The following is a 22,669-nucleotide window of genomic DNA, read 5'->3' on the forward strand; positions in this document are numbered from 1 at the left end:
TATACCACAATGTTAGGAAATTGGAGAGAAAATGGCGCTCTACACATCAAGAGGAATCCTACCTAATGTGGAAAGACAGTCTATTGTTGTATAAAAAGACCCTTTGCAGAGTTAGAGCAGCATATTTTTCATTGTTAATTAAGGAGAATAAAAATAATCCTAGATTTCTCTTCAATACAGTACAGCTGCCAAACTTACACAGAGTCATAGCTCTGTTGATCCATCCATTCCCTTAGCTCTTAGCAGTAATGATTTTATAGGGTTCTTCATAAATAAAATTGACTCCATTGAAAATAAAATAATAGGCATCCTCCTAAACATGATTACCTCATCCTCAGTAAGTGGGGCAGCGTTGGAGGAATTTTTAGAACCTGCCCAGTGTCTGAACTGTTTAGAAGCAATAGAGCTTTCTGAGCTATCTAAAATTTTAGCTAAACCTTCTACCTGTATTTTGGACCCAATCCCAACCAAGTTGTTTGAGGAGATATTCCCTTTGATTAGTGACCCTATTTTATACATGATTAATCTATCCTTAGTAAATGGATATGTACCACAGGCTTTTAAAGTAGCTGTTATTTAACCTTTACTTTAAAAAACATCTCTTGATCAAGATGAGTTAGTAAATTACAGACCTATATCTAATCTTATTTTCTTATCTAAAATTCTTGAGAAAGTAGTTGCTAATCAACTTTGTGAACATTTACAAAGTAATGACCTACTTGAAGAGTTTCAGTCAGGCTTCAGAGCTCATCATAGCACTGAAACAGCTCTGGTGAAGGTCACTAATGACATTCTCATGGCCTCAGATAATGGACTTGTGTCTATAATTGTCCTGTTAGATCTCAGTGCTGCATTTGACACAGTTGATCACAATATTCTCCTACAAAGACTTGAGCATACTGTAGGGATTAAGGGGAAAGCATTAGGCTGGTTTAAATCTTATCTGTCGGACAGATTCCAGTTTGTTGATGTTAATAATAAATCTTCTTCAAACTCTAAGGTCACTTGTGGAGTACCGCAGGGTTTAGTCCTTGGACCAATTCTCTTTACTATATATATGCTTCCGATTGGCAAAATTATCAGACAACATGGGATTAATTTCCACTGTTATGCTGATGACACTCGGCTATATTTATCCATAAATCCTGATGAATCCAATCAATTACTTAAACTACAAATATGTCTTGATGAAATCAAAGCTGGATGACTTTAAATTTCCTGCATTTAAATTCTGACAAGACAGAAGTTATAATCTTTGGGCCAGAGTCTTAAAAAAAAAAGTTCTTAATCAATCACTTAATCTGGATGGCATTAACTTGGCCTCTGGTAATAAAGTTAAAAATCTTGGTGTTGTTTTCGACCAAGACATGTCATTTAAATCTCATATAACAGGTTTCCAGAGTTTCCTTTTTTCACCTCCGGAATATCGCCAAAATTAGAAACATTCTGTCCAGGGGTGATGCTGAAAAACTAGTCCACGCATTTGTTACTTCAAGGCTGGACTATTGTAATTCTTTACTATCAGGAAGTCCACAAAATGCAGTTCAAAGTCTTCAGCTGATCCAAAATGCTGCAGCAAGAGTTCTGATGAAAATCAACAAGAGGGATCATATTTCTCCAATTTTAGCTTCCCTTCATTGGCTTCCTGTTAAATCGAGAATAGAATTTAAAATTCTTCTTCTAACGTATAAAGCCCTTAATAATCAAGCTCCATCATATATCAGAGCTCTGATTACCCCGTATGTTCCTAACAGAGCACTTCGCTCTCAGACTGCAGGTCTGCTGGTGGTTCCTAGAGTCTCTAAAAGTAGAATGGGAGGCAGATCCTTTTGCTATCAGGCTCCTCTCCTGTGGAACCAACTCCCAGTTTTGGTCCGTGAGGCAGACACCTCGTCTACTTTTAAGACTAATCTTAGAACTTTCCTTTTTGTCAAATCTTATAGTTAGAGTGGTTCATGTTACCCTGAGCTACCTCTATAGTTATGCTGCTATAGGCTTAGGCTACTGGAGGACATCAGGGTCTATATTTCTCACTCCAAGTTCAACTGTTCTCCAATCTACTGTTCTCTTGTTTTGCATTGCACTGAAATGACTGTTATCATTTCAGCTTTTAACTTTTTGTTCTCTCTCTTTTTTCTTCATAGTAGGTACACCTGGTCTGGCGTTCTGTTAGCTGTGGCATCATCCAGGGAAGACAGATCACCCACTATTACCGTTTAATGTAGAACAGATTACTGGATCAATGTGTGCTTCTGTGCTTTTTGGTCTTTCGTGTTGTGTCTCTGGTCTGTCTTCTGTAACCCCCAGTTGGTCGATGCAGATGACCGTTCATACTGGGGAGGGGGGGGGTGGCCTAGTGGTTAGAGCATTGAGCTTGGGTCCCAGATGTTCTGAGTTCAACTCCCACAGACTACCACTCTGGGTCCCTGAGCAAGACCCTTAACCCCCGATTGATCCCCAGGCGCCGCACAGTGGCAGCCCACTGCTCCCCAATGGGATGGGTTAAGATGCAGAAGTGAATTTCTCCATTGTTAGATCAATAAAGTTCAATTATTATTATTATTATTACTATTATTATTATTATTATTACTACTACTACTGAGCCCGGTTCTGCTGGAGGTTTTAACTCCCGTTAATGGGGAGTTTTTCTTTCCAATGCCGCTTCATGCTTGCTCTGTATGAGGGATTGCTGCAAAGCCATGGACAATGCACACGACTCTCCCTGTGGCTCTACGCTTCTCCAGGAGGGAATGCTGCTTGTCGGGACTTTGATGCAATCAACTGGTTCCCTTATATAGGAATTTATTTTTGACCAATCTGTATAATCTGACCCAATCTGTATAATCTGATTTATTTTGACTTTGTAAAGTGCCTTAAGATAACATGTTTCATGAATTGGTGCTATATAGATAAAATTGAATTGAATTTAATTAAAAATATATTCCTATAAAAATGTTTGACTCTGAAAGCCCTTCAGGAGGTCTGAGGAGAGACTGATCCTCTTTAACAGACGCTGGTGAAGATTCTCAGTCATCCAGGTCATGGTCATTCCAAAAAAAGGTAAAAAACAAAGCAACTGGACTTGTTTTCCGTAGTTGAACACGTTTCGCTTCCTCTCCAGGAAGCTTTCTCAATTTAAAAAGTCTGGAGTAATGTGGAGTAACAAGCTTTATACAATTGGCAAACAAAGGCCTTGTAATGGCTTAGATGTTCCATTAAGCCAAGCCAATAACGACCCTGACGACTCCTCGTTACAGAGGAGTGGACCAGTTTTGGTCCAATCTGCTGGTTTAATGGCTTTAACGACCGCCCATTACTAAGGGGTGGTCCTGTTTCGGTTGAATTTGCATGTTATCTAAGCCATTACAAGGCCTTTGTTTGACAATTGTATAAACCTTGTTACTCCACATTACTCCAGACTTTTTGAATGGCGTAACGCGAGCGAGCTATTTTTAGAAACGTAACATCACGATGACGTCACATTACGTGGTACGCAGTAGGAGAAGCTTGCATAGTCCGCCGCTGTTTCGCTGTAAAAGAGACGTGCGCTACCCCTGGTTTTACTCGATAAACGACTGCTTTTTCCAAATCTAAAACCATGGTTTTTAAACATTGTTGCTATGGAACGTGCAACAGCGACTCGAGGTATGCTGATCAGCCGCATATGATGGATGTTTTCTTCAAGACTGCCAAGGAGAAATGTGTGCGCTGGGACCGGTGGGTCGGCCTACACAACAGTTCAACCCGGAAAAAGTTACCAAATTCAAGTACATATGTAGCAAGCATTTTGTTGGAGGAAAGGGCCCAACCGAAGAACATCCTGACCCAATTCCAGCGACATCAAGTAGTGAACAGGTAAGAGTATTTTGGTGGCCGACATGTTAATATTGAAGCGCCTGCTACCATGATAGCATATAGGCTATCATGGTAGCAGGCGCTAACATGATACCCTGCTACCAGGATAGCTTACTCAAAAACATTTCAAATAAGACAAACATTAAACATATACCGATCCCTGGACGGACGCCATGATCGCAGCGCAGGAAAAAAAAAAAAACAAAGCTTACCGTTCGATCAACTCGGCCTGTTTTCCGGTCTTTTTAAGCCCTCGACACTCAAGCCATCGTTTGAGCTGAAGGTTGGTGTGTTCTTCAACAGTGCGACCAGTAATCCGTGCGCCTGGGACATCGTCTTGGGAAAGTTTAACGGCTGCAAAGTCGGTCATATCGCTGGTTCTGTTGTGCGTGTAATAGCTGGTTGCTACGGGCGTTCTCTACCTGTATGCCCTACCTAAGCGGCAAAAGGGGCGTTGCTCTTGAGTCAGTGACGTCACGTGCGCGGTACGCCAATGGCTTTTGCTTCCTCTCCAGCTTCCTGGAGAGGAAGCAAAACGTCTTCAACTACGGAAAACAAGTCCAGTTGCTTTGTTTTTTACCTTCTCTTTAACAGACCTCAGGGAGGTTTGGCTGTCTAGAAGAAAAACTTCAGGAGGTGAGAGGAGGTTCTGGACCGCATGTTTGGGTTTTTACCTCCACAGGCAGGAGGTCCGGGCGGCTGCCAGTCTTTCAGTTTGTGGTCGATGAAGATCAGCACAACATCCTCCCAGGGAATCTGAACCCCCGGCTCTTCCAGGTCAGTGCTTCCATCAGCTGGGCTGGATCGGGGAGGTTGGGGGTGTTGAGGCTGAAGTCGGACCCTTTCCAGAAGGTTCTCCAGCCGGGACATGAGGAGTGGCTGACTATGACGTGAAGCTGGGATCTTAGCAGCATAACCAAAGATGGAGGAGCAGAGATCCGACCAGCAGTCTGAGAGGAAAGAGCAATTAAATAATCGCAGTCTTGATGTGACTCGCTGCATTTCTCCTCCTGGTTGGTCTCCTACCTGCAGCAGGTGTCTCCTCCCACTCTGGCAGCAGCAGACTGAGGATAACGCCACGCAGCCAGGAGAGATGCTGCGCAGAGTTCCAGCCCAGATGAGGGACCAAAGCTCGAGTCTTCGGCTGACTGAACTCGGCGGGGGGCCACGACAGGCCGCAGAGGTCCTGGGAGGAGACTCTGTGGGCAACGTGAGCCAAGACGGCGTTATAGAGCCGGACGACAGGCGCTGCTTCCTGCCAGGGAAGCCGTGCGGCCGCCCGGTTCTGGCGGTTGGAAAAAACTCTGGGCCAGAATTCCTGACTCAGACTGGCCTCGATGAGCTGCACCAGGGTTTGACAGGAGAGAGCGAGGGGGGGTGGAGAGCGGGCCAGCAGCCAGCGGACGGCCTGGGTCAGCTGCAGATGGAGAGGAGAGGAAATGTTCTGAGGAAACATGTGAGGACTGATCAAACCGCCTGTTATAGGAATCTTATTCTGAAGTCACTATGGCCTGACGCCAGCTCTGACTGCAGACACAAGGACACACTTCAGCTCTTCGGCTCTGCTGATTGCCAAGGCCAAATGCTCTGGTGTTACTATGACGATAATGAATGTCTGGGATATGAATGTCTCTGTTGTTATCTCACGGTACTGCTGGGGGGTATTTAGGGGACATTGGGAGGAAGAGCGGCAGAAACAGGTGGACAGGCTGGCGGCCGGACCGAGGGGTGCGATTACTTTCCATTCACACATTCACAGAGCTTTTGCTTTCTTTTATTTTGGTTATTTCATTTATTTTGGTTATTTCATTTATTATTTTTTTTGTTATTTCTTTGTTAAATTTTTAATTGCTTTTATTTTTGGCATCTCCAGTAACATAAAGTAACTACATTCAAGGTACCTCTGCAGATAATTTAAAAGGAGTTGTTTTTTAACAAACTTTTAAAAGGAAAGGAAAGAAAAGATGTACCTTCCCAGGATCAGGATACCTAAATAGTAACAAATGTTTTTCCGAGTTATTGCTCTCCAGAGATCCTGAAATGCCACCTTTCTTCCAACAGAAGACTCTGAGAAGTGAGGTATAGCAGGCATACGATAAAAAGTCATAATCAACTTTGGATATGCAGGGAAAAGCAGATATGACAATTATGCTAAGTTTTGATCAACTTATGCCAGGATATTGGGATCTTCCAGCTGAGAAAGGTGGTGGCCTAAAGTTTTTGTAGCTTTACCGCTATTAACCCGTTTATCCTGCTTTCTGCTCTTTTGTTTGCAAAGAAACCTGGTCAATATAATTGGAATGCGCTAACAGAGATATTTTAGTCTCTTTTTAGACATTCTCAGATGTGAGTGAGTGCCAAATGGTCCCGCAATGACATGAGGGCTGATTCTGGGGACAAAGAGAAAAGGTCATGTCATTGAATTCTGCCTAATCCAGTTTTTATTAAAATCTTGGAAGAGGAAGATGTGTGCGGCTGACCAGAATTCAGACTTGAGGTAATGAAAGGACTCTGACAATGGACAACTACCAGGGGGCTAAAACAGAAGAGTTGGGGAACCATCAACGGACTTGTCAGCAACGGAAACAAAGATGAGTTTGGCAGACACATCCTCCTGTATTTTACTTCAGATTTTCTTGTACACAATTAAAAACAAAGTGCACATTAGAAAACATATTGATGAATGTGAAAAGGTGAAAACTTTGAAGAGGCAACCTTAAGATGTAACAAGATTCGTAAACGCAACATGCATGACAAGATAGGGAAGACCGTTAAGAAAATTATTATGCACCAAAATGTTCATTTGCGTGATGGAATCATAGAGCAACCTAATTAATTAAGTGGGTATTACATCAACAGTTAGAATTAATTAATTAATTATTCATTATATGGGCAGAGTAACCTGAAAATTTACACTACCTGCTAGAGCTGGGCGATATGGAAAAAATCATATATCACGATATGGACTATTTTATATCACAATAACGATATATATTGCAATATGCCCCTATTAAGTAAGTTTTCAGCAAATCTCTGAAAAATATGACAAAACATAATTTTTTATTTTTTCCCAACTTTATTTTGAAGTGACATTTATAGTACTGTCACAAATTACAAAAATAAATTGTAGTGCAGTAACATAAATACATAAAATGAGGTAGAGGTAGCGCTACAGTACCCTTCACATTTTTTTTCAAAATCCTACAGGTTTTTAAATTAAATTACCAAAATAAATAAATAAATAAATAAATAAAAGTGCACTAATGTTTAGTTTAAGTTTCGGAGTAGAAAAGCACAAATTTTTGAACGAACGTTAGTTACAAGTTTCTGAAATATTTAACCTTGTAGTGCAAAGTTTGCATACCATAACGGCAATATAGATTATCGAAAATTAATAAATCCAGGCTGAATATACCTATAAACTGTTTAAGTTTTCTCATACGGGGTGCACCGTGATAATGACTCCGTTATCTTCGGCTGGCTATGATTTTTATTTTTGCAACTTCCCCCCGCTGTTTCACAACTTGCTTTACCTCGCACTTTTTGGATCCTTATGTATTCTTTTTCGTGGTTCTTCTTTAAGTGATAGAAGAGGTTTGTCGTGTTGCCGTCGGGTGAGGGAACAGTCTTGTAGCATAGTTTGCAAATGACCGTTGTCTGCTCCGTGTCGGACTTCTTAAATCCAAAATGTAACCAAACCACAGACGTACCCCCTCTTTTTGGCAAAAGTGCTTCATCTTGGGTTGCCGGCGTAGCTGTCTCTGTTTGTTGCGACCACGGGTTTAAGACTTCAGCCTCCTGCGTCTCCATCTCTCAGCTCTCATGAGTTAAGTAACGTAAAGCATGTCGCAAACCCGCGTGTGAGTCAAAAGCCGTAAAGCAGCGTCATGTTGCAAAACCACAAGACGGCGCTTCTTTGTGAATTAAAAATAAATAAATCTTGTTTATCACTTATAAACTGTGTGTAGGCTACGTGACTACACTAATAAGTTTGTCGTAGTCTACATTGGGAAATATTTGCTTGAATACGAGATAAAATGGTGTTAGAAACGATAGAAACGATAGAATAGAATTAGCACTGTAGACACTTTTCTATCGTCCGTACGATATGTATCGTCCTATCGCCCAGCCCTACTACCTGCTGATGCGCAGGAGAAATTGCAAACACTGCATTTACTGGATATCTTGAAGTAAGAGGCGCAAATAAGACGCAAGTAATTAGGAATCCGCAAAGATCTGGCACTCCGGCAGACATGAAAGCACCACAAAGGCTACAGGCTTAAATGGATAAAACTGCAAGATTAGCATAATAACTAACATGGATAAATTGGGGATTAAAGCACCAGTGTTTAATGATTATCCTCTGTTAGATTTATTTTTATTATTCTCTATATGTTTTATTTTTATTTACCATGTTTATTGCATTTATCACGTTTTACTCATTAGTATTAAAAAAGGTTTTATGGTTTGAGTTTATTCAGACATCAAAGTGTCTTCAAGATGACTGATATCTCTCTCTCCTATCTTACAGAGTAAGGCCCCTTGCAGGAAACAGCCTCACCATAAATGTTGATTGTTTTTGCGAGCGTCATCTTATCTGTGATGAATTGCACCCAGCCGTCTGTTGATACTCCATTTCCTCATCACTAAATGCTCAATTCTTAAGGTTGTTCTGCATACCTGAACTGCTAGTTTATGATGTCACACTGAAGTAGGTCTCACCTTTCTTTAAGCTCTGCAGTGTAACTAGGGACCTCCCGTTTCTGATATTAAAAAGTAAGGCAGCAGCAGAGTTGACTTCAGAACAGTAAAGATAAATGTAAATGAATGCATCTCTCTGCTGTTCTCCTTGCAAGAAAAGATCTAACGCCTGTTGTCTTTCTTCTTTGTGTTGTTTAATGAATGTTTTAGGTGTTTAAACCTGACACCCTCTTACATACATAAAAGAAATGAGGCCAATTAGATTAGTTGGACATTTTGCATCTGGTCAGGATTGCAGGGTGGCTGTGATTATAAACAGGTAACAGCTTGAAGATAATATCAATGAACTAGAAAATTTCTTAAGAAATTTAATAAGGCGACTGGCTCGTGGTGCGTACCGTACCGTAATAAATACTAACAGGAAGTAACACTGCGGATTTCAGGTTCCTACAGTCTTCACAGACCCCGCAGAGGCCGTTGATGGGTGCCATATTAAGTCAATGGAGCATGTCCCTGGCCTCCTAGGAGCCTCTTGGTAGCAGCGTTGTCATGGAGACTCACTGACAGCTGCAGCCCTGTGTTACTCATCATTATCTTTATGATGTGGGGGACTGAGTGCAATGTGTGATTTTAGTGTCTTTTAAGCATTTCTGCAGCATGTAGCAGAGACAAAAACTGGTCAAAAATGAATGTTTGACACCTCATAAAATAGACATGCTTTATCCGACATGACCCATATTTGTTGTGGAGCTTTCTCTCTAAAGGAAGTACAGCCTCTGTCAAGCAGAAGTTTGTACGACCTTCCTAGAGCTACTTCTGGTTAGCAACATGCTAACCGTTAGCCGCTAAAATGGTTGTGTTCAGTATCACCGGGTGATTATACTCTGTCAGTTTGGTCCAAATCCTGTACTGGGAAGTTCCTCAAAAAGGGGTGCCAATACTTAATGTTACCAAAGCTCACCAAAGACCACGCCTCAAAACGGCCTCCTTTAGCAACTAAGCCTCACCAAATCTGGGCCCAGAACTCAACATTTGACCAAAATGGTGTGTAGTGCCATTTCCTGCAGGTGGGTGGTGCTGTATTGGCCAATTGGGTCGTGTCTGGTTATCATGCCAGGTCCTGTTGGTAGCAAAGGCCCAATAGGAAAGCATGTGAAATTCAAAATGGGACAGAAAACTGACACATGGCTGAAAGTCACTTGAAAATTTTAAAATGTCAAGAGGAAGTGACTGTGCGAATTTCAGATTCCTACATTAATCACAGCCACTGCAGTGGGCGTCGAAAGTTGCCATTCTATCCCAATGGAGCCTCTCCCTCTGGCCAGCAGAGTTCCGTTGTCATGAAAACTCACTCACACCTCTGCTGCTGCAGGCATGACACAGAGTCTGTCTCATTGAAATAGAATGGAGAACATTGCCTCGAACAACACTAGATTTCTCAAGAACCGTAAATGGTAGAGACGTAATTTTTTCTGCGTTTATTTCGTAACGGATAGGGGAAAAAGATAATCTATCGGTTTTTGCTGGAAATATTTTAATGAAGGTGTAAAAAATGATGATATAAAGGGGATTTTTATAGAATTTTAGAAATCCTCTAAAAACGGTCCCGAACAAATCGCTCTAGCTGAAAAAGTATAAGAGATATAAAAATAATTCCTTCACTGTGAGTATCATCAGCCTTTTGAGGACTATGGTGGTCATTTTCATGTTTGTACAAAAATCGGTGTAGGCACAGAGACGATGTAAAAAAGTGGATGATGTGGAAGGATGCAGCTCCAAAGCGTTTTCAGGATTTTGCACATTCACTACTCCCGAACAAATTGTTACTGCGGCAAAACCGTAACAGTTATCAACAAAATTCCATGTTTGTGAGTGCCAGAAGGGGCGGGAGATTAATGTGTGAAAGTATCATGCCTGTACATCAAATGATTTAGGAGTAGTGACGATGCAAAAACGTGTGATGTTTTGGATTTTCAGATGTCATTTTTCAAAAGCGCTCCATAGGAAATGAATGGGGAGTGTTTCAGGATTGTGGTGGTCTGAGGTGATTTGCGAAAAATCTATAAATCCTACACCAATGAGGGTTACATTTCCTAAATCTAGACAAAAATACCTACGTTTTGATGTATAACTTATCTATGTAGAGTGAAAATTGGGCGAGTAGGCTGAAGTTCTTCGGAGTTTTGAAATCTTTTAAAACGGCAGAGTGGCCCACTCTGCCATTTTCAAAGATTTGGAGAATTCCGTCATTTACTTTCATTATAAACGATGATTTCGCTGATTTTTGGACATGACCTCTGAGGAATAACTGAAGAGACGATAAAAGATATCCACATGCCGTTTTCACTTCTGAGTAGATCACAGATATATCTACAAACTGGAAGTTAAACGGTGTTCGTAGGTGAAAGCATGGCGACACAGTACAGCATTGAAAATGGTCATTTGAGGCTTTTTCAAGGCTTTTTCTGTACCTGACGCCATTCATTTCCGATGGAAGTGTTTTTTTGTTAATTGCGTTGCCATGGTAACTCGAAACCCCAATAAAAGTAATAGCACACCATTCCCGACCGAGCCGCACATTTTGATACCTATATCGTTGGGGTGCAAGCTACGGTTTGGGCCGCATTAATTTTCGAAAACGTTTTTAGGTGCATAGTAATAGGTGCCTCCATACAAATGCATTGGAGGCATTGCTTTGCGAAACAATGCATTTGCTATGGCAGGCGCCTAATTAAAATGTAAGAACATCACTCTGACTGCTTGTCTGCCTAATTTTTCTTTTATCTGGATGTTTTTAAATTGAACACGTGAGAGATGAAAACAGCATTCAAACAGGGGGACATAGAATACAACCAGTGTTGAGTAGATAAACTGTCTGTTAAAACCAATAGGGGTCATTAAAATAATCAATGAAAGGGGTTAGGATTGCAGTACATTTTAGGCATAAGAAGTATCATCATAAGAAGGTTTGATGCACAGCAAGCTGAAGTTGATTCACAGAACTGCTTTCTGTCTCCTCCTCACGCTATGCCCACTTTCTGAATATCAACCAGTTACAATTTGGTGTGTTCTTGGGCAAGCAAACACTTGCTATTTCTCAGCTGAGCTTTCAAGATAAGACGAACATATATAGGAATGCTTCTGATTAAAATGCAATGAAATTCTGGAAATCTATAGAGTGGTGTACCTTTTACGAAGTTAGATGTTTACTGTTTGGGTGTTAAGAACACATGTACAGTATTTTAGAGCTGATTCAGCAAGAAGTTTCCGAAAGGTTTTAATATAATTCTTTGCGGAGACTGTGTTACATGAGATAATGTAAACCTTAACAACTCAACTAAAACGAATAAGATGATAAAATGATGCTGAAGAAAACTTTCGACTGTCAGACACTGAAAGTTAAGAAGCACATTGGATGCATTCTGTTAAGAATTACTGGAAAACTACTGTAAATACATTTGAACTTAAAGATTACTTCTATAATTAATAATTACATTGCAGAATTTTACGCTGAGAGCCAAATAATTGTGAACAGAAATCTGGTTGGAAGTGTTTGAGGAAGGTTTTGAATAAACGCCACATGAATTGGAGTTTGAGGAGAACACCAATAGCACTTTTGTTTCCGTTTCTGGACAGAAGACAAATCCTCATGTCTGCCAACCATCTTCACGGAATGTTTTATTGGGAATAAAATGTTCATTGCCCAAGCCAGAACTGAACACTCATTACCATCCAACTCAATCGTCTTCTGCAAGCGGGGAAACAAGTAGAGGACCGAGAGGACTTGGGAAACAGAAGCCAGAGAACTCTGATTTTTTATTCTGAAGCGAGGGGTTGTCTGAGAACCCTAAGCAGACCCCTTAAGTGCGATTCATGTCTGCCACGTGCACTGAACGGCCTGAATTATTTCTTTACTTTGTCTTGACATACAGACTCTTTTCATATTGTGTTTTTTCAACTGCTCTGTTCCACTGACTTATGTGTTCCTGTTTGATTTTATGTGTTATGAAATCTACACTGTGATGTTGCATTTAGTTGATCAATATGGTTTTGTGATAAAGAATGGAAACTGTCTGCTTGGGACACACACCAAGACCTACGTTTATGCAATCTTTTGTTTTGATAGAGGGTAAACTAGGATTTGATTGGCACCGCAGATCCTTAAAATACTTGGTAATGATCATTTTCAGACGCAATATGGGGTCTTCTTGCTCAGATTGGCCGGGAACGGGTTTTCCCTGGGGGTCTCGTCAGTTTTACCTCTTTTTAGAGGGGTTGCCGTTTTCTGATTGGGAATGTTGGAAAACGTCTGTTTGCTGCAGCCAAAGACTGAAAGCCAACGATTCAGACACGTTCCAGGAGCTTTGGGTTTTATTCGTCTTACCTGCTTGGATCCCTGCAGGTCACTGGTTGAGTCTGGGATGAAGACCAGCATGTACTCTGAGATCAGCTCTTCCTCCATCAGAGTGTGCAGCATCAGGGCTGATAGACAAGAGAACATCAGAAAAAACGGAAACAAAGTTCCACTGACTGAAAACGTCTTCATACGGTTCTGGTTCTGATCAACTTCCTCTAGTTTGTGAGGGAGAAGAAAACTGTGACTATGTAAGAGACTGCAGGTAACAAAGATGGATGGATGGAAGATGAATGGGTAGCATGCATGAATGAGTGGATGCTTGAAGGAGGGACAGATGGAAGGAAGCATAGATGAATCGGTCAATGTGTGGACAGAGACAAGAATGCATAGCAGGAAGGATGGACGTATGGAGCCATGGGTGCATGTCTGGATGGAAACATGGAGGACGGCTGTCACCAGTCACCTTCCTCCAGTCTGCGAGTGTCAGCAGCACCGCGGTGCAAAGGCACCAAGACGACCAGAGGCAGCGGGCTGTTCCAGCTGTTGATCTGCTGCAGCTGTTTGAGCTGAAGCAGAGCGGAGAGCAGAGGGACATCCTGCTCCTCCTGCCCAAGCTCCATCACAGGGAGGGCAGGGAGCAGCATGATGATGGCCCGGGTGCCGCTGAGCTCGCAGCACTCCTCCGCTTTGGACAGACTGGCTTCAGTCAACGGACCTCTGGAAGACTGGGAGACACAGGAGGAAACTACTCAGCTGATCAGTTTACAGCATTATGTGAGAGAAGAAAGAAATGCTGGTATTTTAACTGCAGATAATGACATCTAACGTGAATAATATTAAAATAAACGGAAAGAATAAGTGATAAAAATGAGTGTTATGCCATTACGACATGGAAAATTGCAACTCCCAGCATGGAACACAGTTGGGGCTACAACAGATGGAGACACGCCCCCTTCCCCCGTCTCCAATTACCACGGAGATGGTAACTGTCTAGAGAACAAATTACACCTAGAGATAAAACTACAGTGGACGAAGAGATTTGCCTTCCTCTGTACAACACAGCTGTGTTGAGAAGAACGTCCATACCTCGTCAGAGCCGGCATCTTGTGCGGGACACATGGTAGCCCTGATGCTCTTAACTTCAGACTGTTGTGAAATCACACTATCTGACTAGCTATCGTTAGCCGAGCTCCACCTTGAAGCCAGACTAGAACAAGTTACAAGCTAACCGTGCATGAACTAACACCACTAGCGTCTAGTTTTGCCAGAAGCGTTCCACATCTTAGCCTCAGGCCTGTTTGTGTATACCAGCCTTATCTACCTCAGAGCTATTTAGCCAGAATTCTTTCAATGCCATTACCTCAAAGTGCTGACATGTGGATTGTGATGGTAAATGTTGAAACCAATAGAACTCTTAATCATCTGTGAATTGATTACACATTTCTTTGTCTCAATTAATCCATTTCTACTGACTTACCGTTTTTCTTCTGCATACTTCAACTGATTTCAACAATTTCGCTATCAAAACGTTCAGCTCGTTCACGACATTACTGCTATATCGCATGGTAATTATAACTTTTATAATTTTTTACAATATTTACTTTTTGTGGGATTTTTTGCTCTTATTGAAATTAATGGAAAATCCTTCAAAAACTTGTGCTTTTTTACAGCTTACTGCTTCAGCCTATTTTCAGCTAGAAACCATTCAAATTTTAAAATGTTCACACATCCTTCAGCGATCTTCAATTACTTCAGCCATTTTAAAATCTTTTGTGGCTTTTCCCTCATATTGTTCTGCTTCTAATCCTTCAGCTATTGTCCTTTGATGTTCACATTGGTTCTTTGATTTTAATGTTTTTCAGCTAGTTTTTTTCTCTTTTTCAGGGATCTTCTGCATCTTCTGGTCAAAAGCAGCTTTTTCTAGTTTTTATTTGTTTTCTTTTCCATGTTTTATTTAGTAGTGAGTAGTGTTTTCTAGTATTTTATGTAAGCACAATAATTACCATAACAGGAATAAATGTAATTAATTTGAGTCAGAAATTGAATTGTCTCTAGGGGTTACCGAATTATCTCCTTTTGAGTTAATAACTGAATAAACTGAGATATTTTCACTGGCCTGTAATGAAGGAGTAATGCTTAAAACTCCAATTGAAATTATAATTAAAGTTTTCAACGTTTGCTGGACAAGTCTAACTCAGACAACTGGATAGACAACCCTTTTCCGGACTAAATAAGTTAATAACTGTTAATTAATAAGCCAATTGTTGGTGCTAACCATTACAGGCTCATTGCCCTTGATCATAACCATTTGAAATGATTTTCTTTATAGCTATCCTTTGATTTTTAATGATATATTATTAAATTATAATTGCTATTATAACTAATAATAATATTCATAATCAAACAGGTATAATTGCATAACATGAGGAACCATTTATTTCAAGTCAATCTGATAATACACAAAACCGACTTCATCTCCACCTTTCAGCTCTTCCATAAATTGAGCTTCCTTCTTGAATCTCACCTTGACTGTAACGTGGACTTTACAAGTCCTCTGTCCATCTTCCTGTAGACTGCTGGAGACGCAGAGCGTCTTCAGGGTCCCGTCCGTCTGCTCCTCTGATTCTGCATCACCACCAAGTTTCACCTCCAGCCAGTCTGACAGCACCCTGAACACAGGGACAACCAGACACTTTACAGGCAGCTGTGGAATAAAAACCTGATTTTATTGCTATCATAACAAGAAACCTGGTCCTGCATCTCCTATATTAAAAAAGCAGCAAGCTGTTTGGATTCATAGTTTATTTCCCACTGTGCACAAATTTAACACAAGTGTTTGAATAATTTTTGTAAGTAGAAAGTTGGTCGTCTCCCTGCATCACCCTGAAGAAATTGTTCCCACAGTGGAACCTGGTGGTGCTGTGATCATCTCCAAGAGCTCTGCTCAGTCCAGCAGACCTACCAAGACATAGATGTCCACCTAGACTGATAGGCTGGACAAGAAGAGCGTTACTCAGAGAAGCAGCCAGGAGGATCATGGCAGCTCTGGAGGAGCTAGCTGCATAGCCTTCTGTTGCTGCTGAGATAACCAGCTTTCCCTTGGAGTAATTCACTGGCAACCGGATGCCACAACCATAGACAACAGGAGAGGTTTGGCAGAGAAATAAACAGAAACAGTTTTGAATTGTTTACTTAATGTGTTTTCACTTTGTTTTAAAGCTTGACTGAGCTGACAGGATAGCTCCTGCTAGCTTTTTTGAAACTATGCTAATGTAGTATTATTGTGTTTTTACGGTTATAACAACCTTTATTTCCATGAGGGTTTTATACATTGATGGCATTATATTGTGTTTTACGGTCAACTCATTACGACCAAAATAGAGCTTAAGGTCTTTTTAAAATTTACGCCGAATGTCCACTAGCATAATGCTGTTAGCTTCCCGGATAACATTTGTTTTACCACGCAACTACGATTCGTTTTAAACATAAGGTTTGTTTTTGTTTCGCTCAGCCATTGTTTGATACCGCTGAGCATTATTACCGCATTAATATGGAACATTAACGTAGATTTAATGGCGATACGTGTAACTTTACAACTAACCTATTTAGCGGCCTAGCTAACAACAGCACCCCCTAGCTTCCCAGAAGAATAATTGCATTAATAAAGTCGACCGTCCTAAAGTTACGGATTTTACTGAGCAAATCATTCTTTAAAATGTTATTTTATCAAAAAATGTTTTGTTTAATTTAGGATTGGCATTGTGAATTGGTTAGAAGAAATACCAAATGTTGTTCTGAATTAGTTAAGCTAATTTGATCTTGTTAACTTATATCTGCAGTGAACCAGGATTCATTGAATCATTCTGATGTTCTTTTGTGTGTACATAGTTCCTTAGCTTCTTTTTTATGTTAATTTTGCTTAGTAGTTTTAGTTAAGTATCACTGGCGCAGTAGAAAGGATTTGTTGATTGAAATATAGTGTTAATTCAGATAAACAGCATTATATAGTGATGTTCTCTGGATGTTCATTTTATTTCTGTTAATAACTTTTTGAAATTGAAGACAAGTTGTCACTATTTTATTCTATGTGTGATGAAACATCTGATGTCACACATATGTATGGGTTGACAACCAGGAAGAAATACAAATCTTGAATTTATTCACATTTCTCAACATACATTTACAAATTCAGATACCTACCCATATGTTTATGTTGACAGTTATCTTACCCCATAGCTATATTTGATCCAAAACATGTCACAATAAAATAATAATTTAGATTTGTCTGTTTCTGAGAAAAATTATTTTGTTCAAAGGTGAAACAGACCAAATAAGCCATCTGGCTGCTGCCCACCTGTCTGCCATGCTGGCCTCTCGCTCATGACCGCTGGGGAGGAGTAAGAGAGCTTTCCAGAAGATCCTGTCAGGCGGGTCTGGGATACTTTCTGTCGCCAGCGCCGGCAGATCGAGCGGCTTCCAGGAGGTCTCCCTGAGCGAAACAGCAGAACCTGGTCAAAGCGTTGCTTCCAGGACCAGAACCACTATCTGAATGGACTCGGGACTCACTCAAGCAGCTGCTGATAGTAGAAATGGACTCTCATCTGGTGGATGGCGTCCCGCCTCATGGATAACAACCTGAACAAGTTGAAAGACGCGTTTTAGCGTCGCTCACGTTCCACAGCGAGGAGAGGGCGTGATGAACCCACCTGGTGCTGGAAACGGCCATCAAGCCGGCGTTTCCCAGGTTGACCAGCCCTCGAGCTAGATCCGCCATGGAGGGCCGCGCGGGGGCGCTGGGAGCGAGGGCCCTCAGCTTGAAGCGGGGGTCGACACAACATGGAGCCGCAGGAAAACTTCTCATCTGTCGCTTCAGCTGACGACGAACAGCGACGACATCGCGCCACCTGATGATTCCCACAGAAAAGTCTCAGATCCACTAAATAGAACAGGTCTGTGTAACATTTGCCCCAACAGGGAACCAGGCTCCACTTTATATACATCTAGTGAATCTGGACGCTTTGACCTTTTGATGAATTTATGGATCCGCTCCAGCTCGGCTTCCAGGACGTCTTCTGCCAGCAGAGCGACGTCTGAGTCTAAAGTCTCCTCGATCAAACCGCTGCAGAGCTGCTCGGTGCATCTGGCAAAACGTTCCGCTTTCTCGTTCAAAGCCTGCCTGAAAAAAAGAAAAACGTTTAAAAATCCAATTAAACAAAAAAAAATTAAATCCTGCCGTTTAGCAACAGATCCCAGAACTTCAGCAAGGGCCAAATATGGTAAAGGAAATGATCTGGTCTTCACCAGGTTCTAAAATTATTAGTCATCTACAAAGATTAAGCCTAAGAAAGTGTGTAAAAAAACATGCAGAGGTCATCGTGTTGGTTGTCGTGGGTTTCGGTTGTCACATTCATCATATCTGAGCAACGGGAGGGTTCTGTAAAATACTGTTTGGACTGAAAAGTTAAAATACTATTTCAAAAGATCACTGGTCAAAACATTTGGTGGGAAAGACATTCAGGATAGTTGATAAAAGGACCTGTAATTTTATGGTTAGAAAAAGTCAAGAAAAAAAATGTATCTAGTTTATCTAGAACGCTTGAAGCTTAAAAATGATGCCAATACAAAAACAAAAATGTAAGCTATCAGTAGAATAGATTTTTTCTTTGCTAAGACAACATATGTAGCTTTTAGCTTAGATATTACCAAAAAAATCCAGTCGATGTTGGTTTTGTGATAACCGGCAAGGAGATGCTATTATATGATTATTAAATTTACCTTTCTACTTTATAGATAAATGTGCAAGACAGCTGTGTTCACCTGCTTTGTTGAAACACAAATACGCTGAAAATTAATTTCCATATTATCCAGTAGTTAACTATTTTCAATAAATTATAATAAATTATAAATTATTTTCAAAAATTTATTGTAAATAAATTTTCAATAAAATAGTTGGGTGCTTTGAACCTACAAATGTGTAGAGAAAATGTATTTTTCTTGCAAATTAAAGTGAAATTAATTCCACAAATGTGTTTTATTGGTAAATGAAAATAATATTAAACATTTAAAAGTTAAACCAAAGATTGAATGATTTTTTCTTCCCCGCCGTTAACATAACATTGGGACAGCTAATATAATCTCAGTGTTGGTTGTCACGTGTGAACTTTTTTTGATTTAGTTAACAATAACTTTTGAATAGAATAAGGTACAGCATAATAAGTAAACCGTTTAATTAACTGGGACCTCTTCTCTGATAATTTCTTAACTACAGTATGGTGAGAAATGACATTTTTGGAAATTTCATATTTGTGACGGTGATTTTATTGTATGATTTTAATGTGGACCCCAGGAAGACTAGCTGTTTGCCATGGCAACAGCTAATGGGGATCCTTAATAATAAAAAAAAAATCCAAATTAAAAATTACCTTAAGCTCCGTCCTGATGTAAAAAAATTTTTTTTTAGCAATTTGGAATATTGTAAAAGACCATCCCTGGTCTCCCCTGCACCCATAAAGTAAAACCAGGGTCAGCAGCAGCAGCTCTCGCCAGGTTTTCTGACTTGATCAGACTCTGAGATCTCTGTGGAGGAGTCCTGGTCCAACATTGGTTCAGTTCACTGAGTGTTCAGCTCAGGTCTCTAAAGTTGTAGATCAGCTGCTATGTTCACCCTGACTGTAAATCTGAGGATCAGTTTGGTGACTGTTCAGAAACTCTTACTGGATCTCAGAGGCGGCGGCTTCCTTCACAGCTTCATCGAGCACCTCGTGGATGATCTCTGAGCAGAGAGAGCAGCTGAACTGAGCCAGGAAGGCTTCACGCTCCTGCCTCCTCCTGCAACAAACACACATGAGAAGATGAAGATGGAGGAGCTGTGGAAAGCTGCAGGATGCTGAGGACCTTCTTTCCGAATGAAGGTCCTGCTAAAATCATGTGTCTCATGAGCAGCGTGGGACCCACCTCGCCTCTTCAAGTCTGCGTTTCTCTTCGGCGACCCGCTCCTGCTCTAGCTTGATCTCCATGGCTGACGTCTCCTTCAGCATCTGGTCCAACACCTCAGCCACCAGCGCCTCCACCTGCACACTGCTTTCCCTGCATCGACACCAAGGTTAAATCATTCAGATTGTCGACAGAGCCTCAAACACATCAAATCCTGCCTTTTAGCTCACATGAGAGCTGCTCTGGCGTAGATGGCACCGTCCTCAGCGACCGCTCTGACTTCTGCTTCAACCACCTCTTCCACTACAGCGTCCACCTCAGCCGTAATGTCCTACAACAGGAGACAGCATCAGTACAAAACCAAGCCACCAGGACACTTAGAGACCGTGAGGCCTCCCACCTCCTCGCTGTAGACGGGCTGAGGTTTGGGCGGAGGTGACGGAGGCTTGACGGGCTCAGGCTGCAGGATCGGCTGGAAGACCGGAGGTGCAGGTTGATACGATTCTCCCGTCTCAGCAGCGACGGCTGGAGTATCCGGAGCTCTGATGGGCACAAACTGAGCCGGCACCTCCGCCCGCGGTGGAGACGTGACCTCCACTGCGTCAGCTGGAAGAAACCAAAAAAGATTCAGATGTTCTACTGAAAGACAAGAACGTGGTTCCGGTTGAGCTGATCCATGACGAACCTTTAGCGTAGCTGAAGCTGGGCTCTGCCGACATGCCGTCTCCTCTGTATCTATTCTGGGAGTCGAAGCTACAGACGGGAACGTGCTGCGGAGGGTTGGGGAGTGGACCTCCGTTCACCACCTGGCCGATCAATGCTGCTTTCTTGGCCAGGATCACCTCGGACCTCTTGGGAGACAGAGGGAGTTCTGGTTCCTGGAAGGCCATCCGACTCAGCTCCACCACCCTGAGGAGAACCGAACAGAGTTCCTGTATCATCAGGCTTCAGTCAGTCAGGAACCAGGCTTTAATGACTCAGTCCACCCGCAGAACTGCTGATCCAGAACATTGCTAAAGATAACAAGAAAACCTAAACTGATGAGGTCCAGCAGCCTCAGTGACACTCACCCATCGTTAACATTCAGGCCGTATTGCTGGATGAAGTCAGTTGCTTCTTCAGCGCTGCGAAACATCAACATTCGAACGATGTCGTCGACTGGAAACGGGGTCGACCGAGGGCCCACGGTGTGAGCCATGTTCAGGGCCTTCAGCGCCCTTGATCGGACCTGCCAACACAAGCAGACGCAGCATGAAGACTGTAAACATTTAGGACCCAGCAGGTACGTTTTATTTATAGAACATTTCACAGGTCAAAAGCCACAAAATCCTTCACCATAAACACAGGCATAATAAACCCAGAAGATAAAGACATGAAAGAAAAAAGCAGCACACGGGTAACATCTTTAAGCATAAAACTAGTCCAAAGCCGGTCCATATAAATGAGTCTTCAGCTGCTTCTTAAAAGAATCAACAGTCGAGACGGAGCAAAGGTGAAGGCAACAACCTGGGTGCCACGGCTCTAAAGGAAGAAACCAGAAAAGCTCTTTGCATTGCTTGTTGTTATTTTAACTTTTAACTTTGGGTTCTCTGTCGTTTCTCTCTTCATAGAAGGTACACCTGGTCTGAGGTCCACCGAGTAGCCCCAAGGGCCCTCGTGGCTAACTAACAAGCTATCGTAAGCCGATCGCCACCTTGATAATTTCCAATTATAATTGATAATAATATACAGAATCAAACAGGTATAATTGCATAACAGTATGGCGTTCCTGGGTGGGCTCCTCGAATGGCCAGCAATTGCTGAATTAATCAAACACAATTGAGATTTTTGAAGGTTATGATATGCAGCAACCTGCCTAAAAGTTCCATTTAATCATAATTGACCTAGAAACAAATTTTTACTGAATAGATACTCGTGTTTGTGGTTGTTGAGGTTGCTAGTGTAATTGTGGATTTAAGGACTGATTTCTAACGTGGAGTCAGAGTAATTTTGAACCTGCCTGGGAGCTCTTCCAAAGCATACAGCATAATGTAGTGCGTGCCACTGGTAACGACAACCGCAGCTCGTTTTGTGTTGTTCCTTTTCTGTTTGAAAGAGAGAGACTCTACATCTGGTATACATTGTGTGTAATTGCAGTCTAGTGGCTCTCAAGGTGAAGGACACTGTCCCCATCATAAACAAACATAATGCTTGTTTATGTTTCCTTCTATTATCGTTCAATAATGCTATAAGCATTATTACCACATTAAAATGGAACATTAATGTTAATTTAATGGTGTTTTGTATAACTTTAGGATAAACCAATGAAGAAACCAATCACTACAGCGCCCTCTAGCTTCCCGGATGTATAAATGCATTAATAAAATCAAGTGTCCTAACGATACTGATTTCTACTGTGCAAATAATTCTTTAAAATATTATTTTATCAAATAATGTTTTGTTAAATTCAGGGATTGTAAATGGGTTGAAACACATACCAAATCTTATTCTAAATTAGTTAACCTAATTTGATCTCATTCTATGTTATTTAAGATGAACTTTAGTTCTCTAGCTTAGATCCGCATTGAACCAGGATTCACTGAATCATTCTGACGATGGTTTTCAACCAGTTTAATTGTCTTTTTGTTTGTTTCTTTTGTGTGTACATAGTTCCTTATCTTATTTTTATCTTAATTTTTTGCACAGTAGTTTAGTTAAGTCTGACTAGCCTAACAGAGAGGATTTGTTGATTGAAATATAGGAATATTTCAGATAAACAACATTCTATAGTGATGCTCTCTGGATGTCTTACTTCTGTTAAATTCTTAAATAACTCAAAACATT

General features: G+C 41.2%; 1 protein-coding gene across 1 annotated transcript in view; it reads right to left on the bottom strand.

The window, feature by feature from the left end:
* LOC105921998 (germinal-center associated nuclear protein) overlaps positions 1-22,669 on the bottom strand; it is a 36,804-nt gene that overhangs the window by 5,675 nt on the left and 8,460 nt on the right. Inside the window, exons 10-24 of the mRNA XM_036139681.1 lie at positions 20,917-21,074; positions 20,532-20,755; positions 20,247-20,452; positions 20,077-20,177; positions 19,868-19,999; positions 19,628-19,741; positions 17,937-18,089; positions 17,620-17,817; positions 17,480-17,548; positions 17,268-17,402; positions 15,438-15,582; positions 13,377-13,638; positions 12,941-13,038; positions 4,882-5,272; positions 4,530-4,805 (exon numbers count right to left, since the gene is read on the bottom strand). Coding sequence (XP_035995574.1) covers positions 4,530-4,805; positions 4,882-5,272; positions 12,941-13,038; positions 13,377-13,638; positions 15,438-15,582; positions 17,268-17,402; positions 17,480-17,548; positions 17,620-17,817; positions 17,937-18,089; positions 19,628-19,741; positions 19,868-19,999; positions 20,077-20,177; positions 20,247-20,452; positions 20,532-20,755; positions 20,917-21,074 — 2,662 coding nt within the window. The remainder of the gene's footprint in view (positions 1-4,529; positions 4,806-4,881; positions 5,273-12,940; positions 13,039-13,376; positions 13,639-15,437; positions 15,583-17,267; positions 17,403-17,479; positions 17,549-17,619; positions 17,818-17,936; positions 18,090-19,627; positions 19,742-19,867; positions 20,000-20,076; positions 20,178-20,246; positions 20,453-20,531; positions 20,756-20,916; positions 21,075-22,669) is intronic.

The sequence above is a fragment of the Fundulus heteroclitus genome, chromosome 7 (genome assembly GCF_011125445.2).
Source record: "Fundulus heteroclitus isolate FHET01 chromosome 7, MU-UCD_Fhet_4.1, whole genome shotgun sequence".
NCBI lineage: Eukaryota > Metazoa > Chordata > Actinopteri > Cyprinodontiformes > Fundulidae > Fundulus > Fundulus heteroclitus.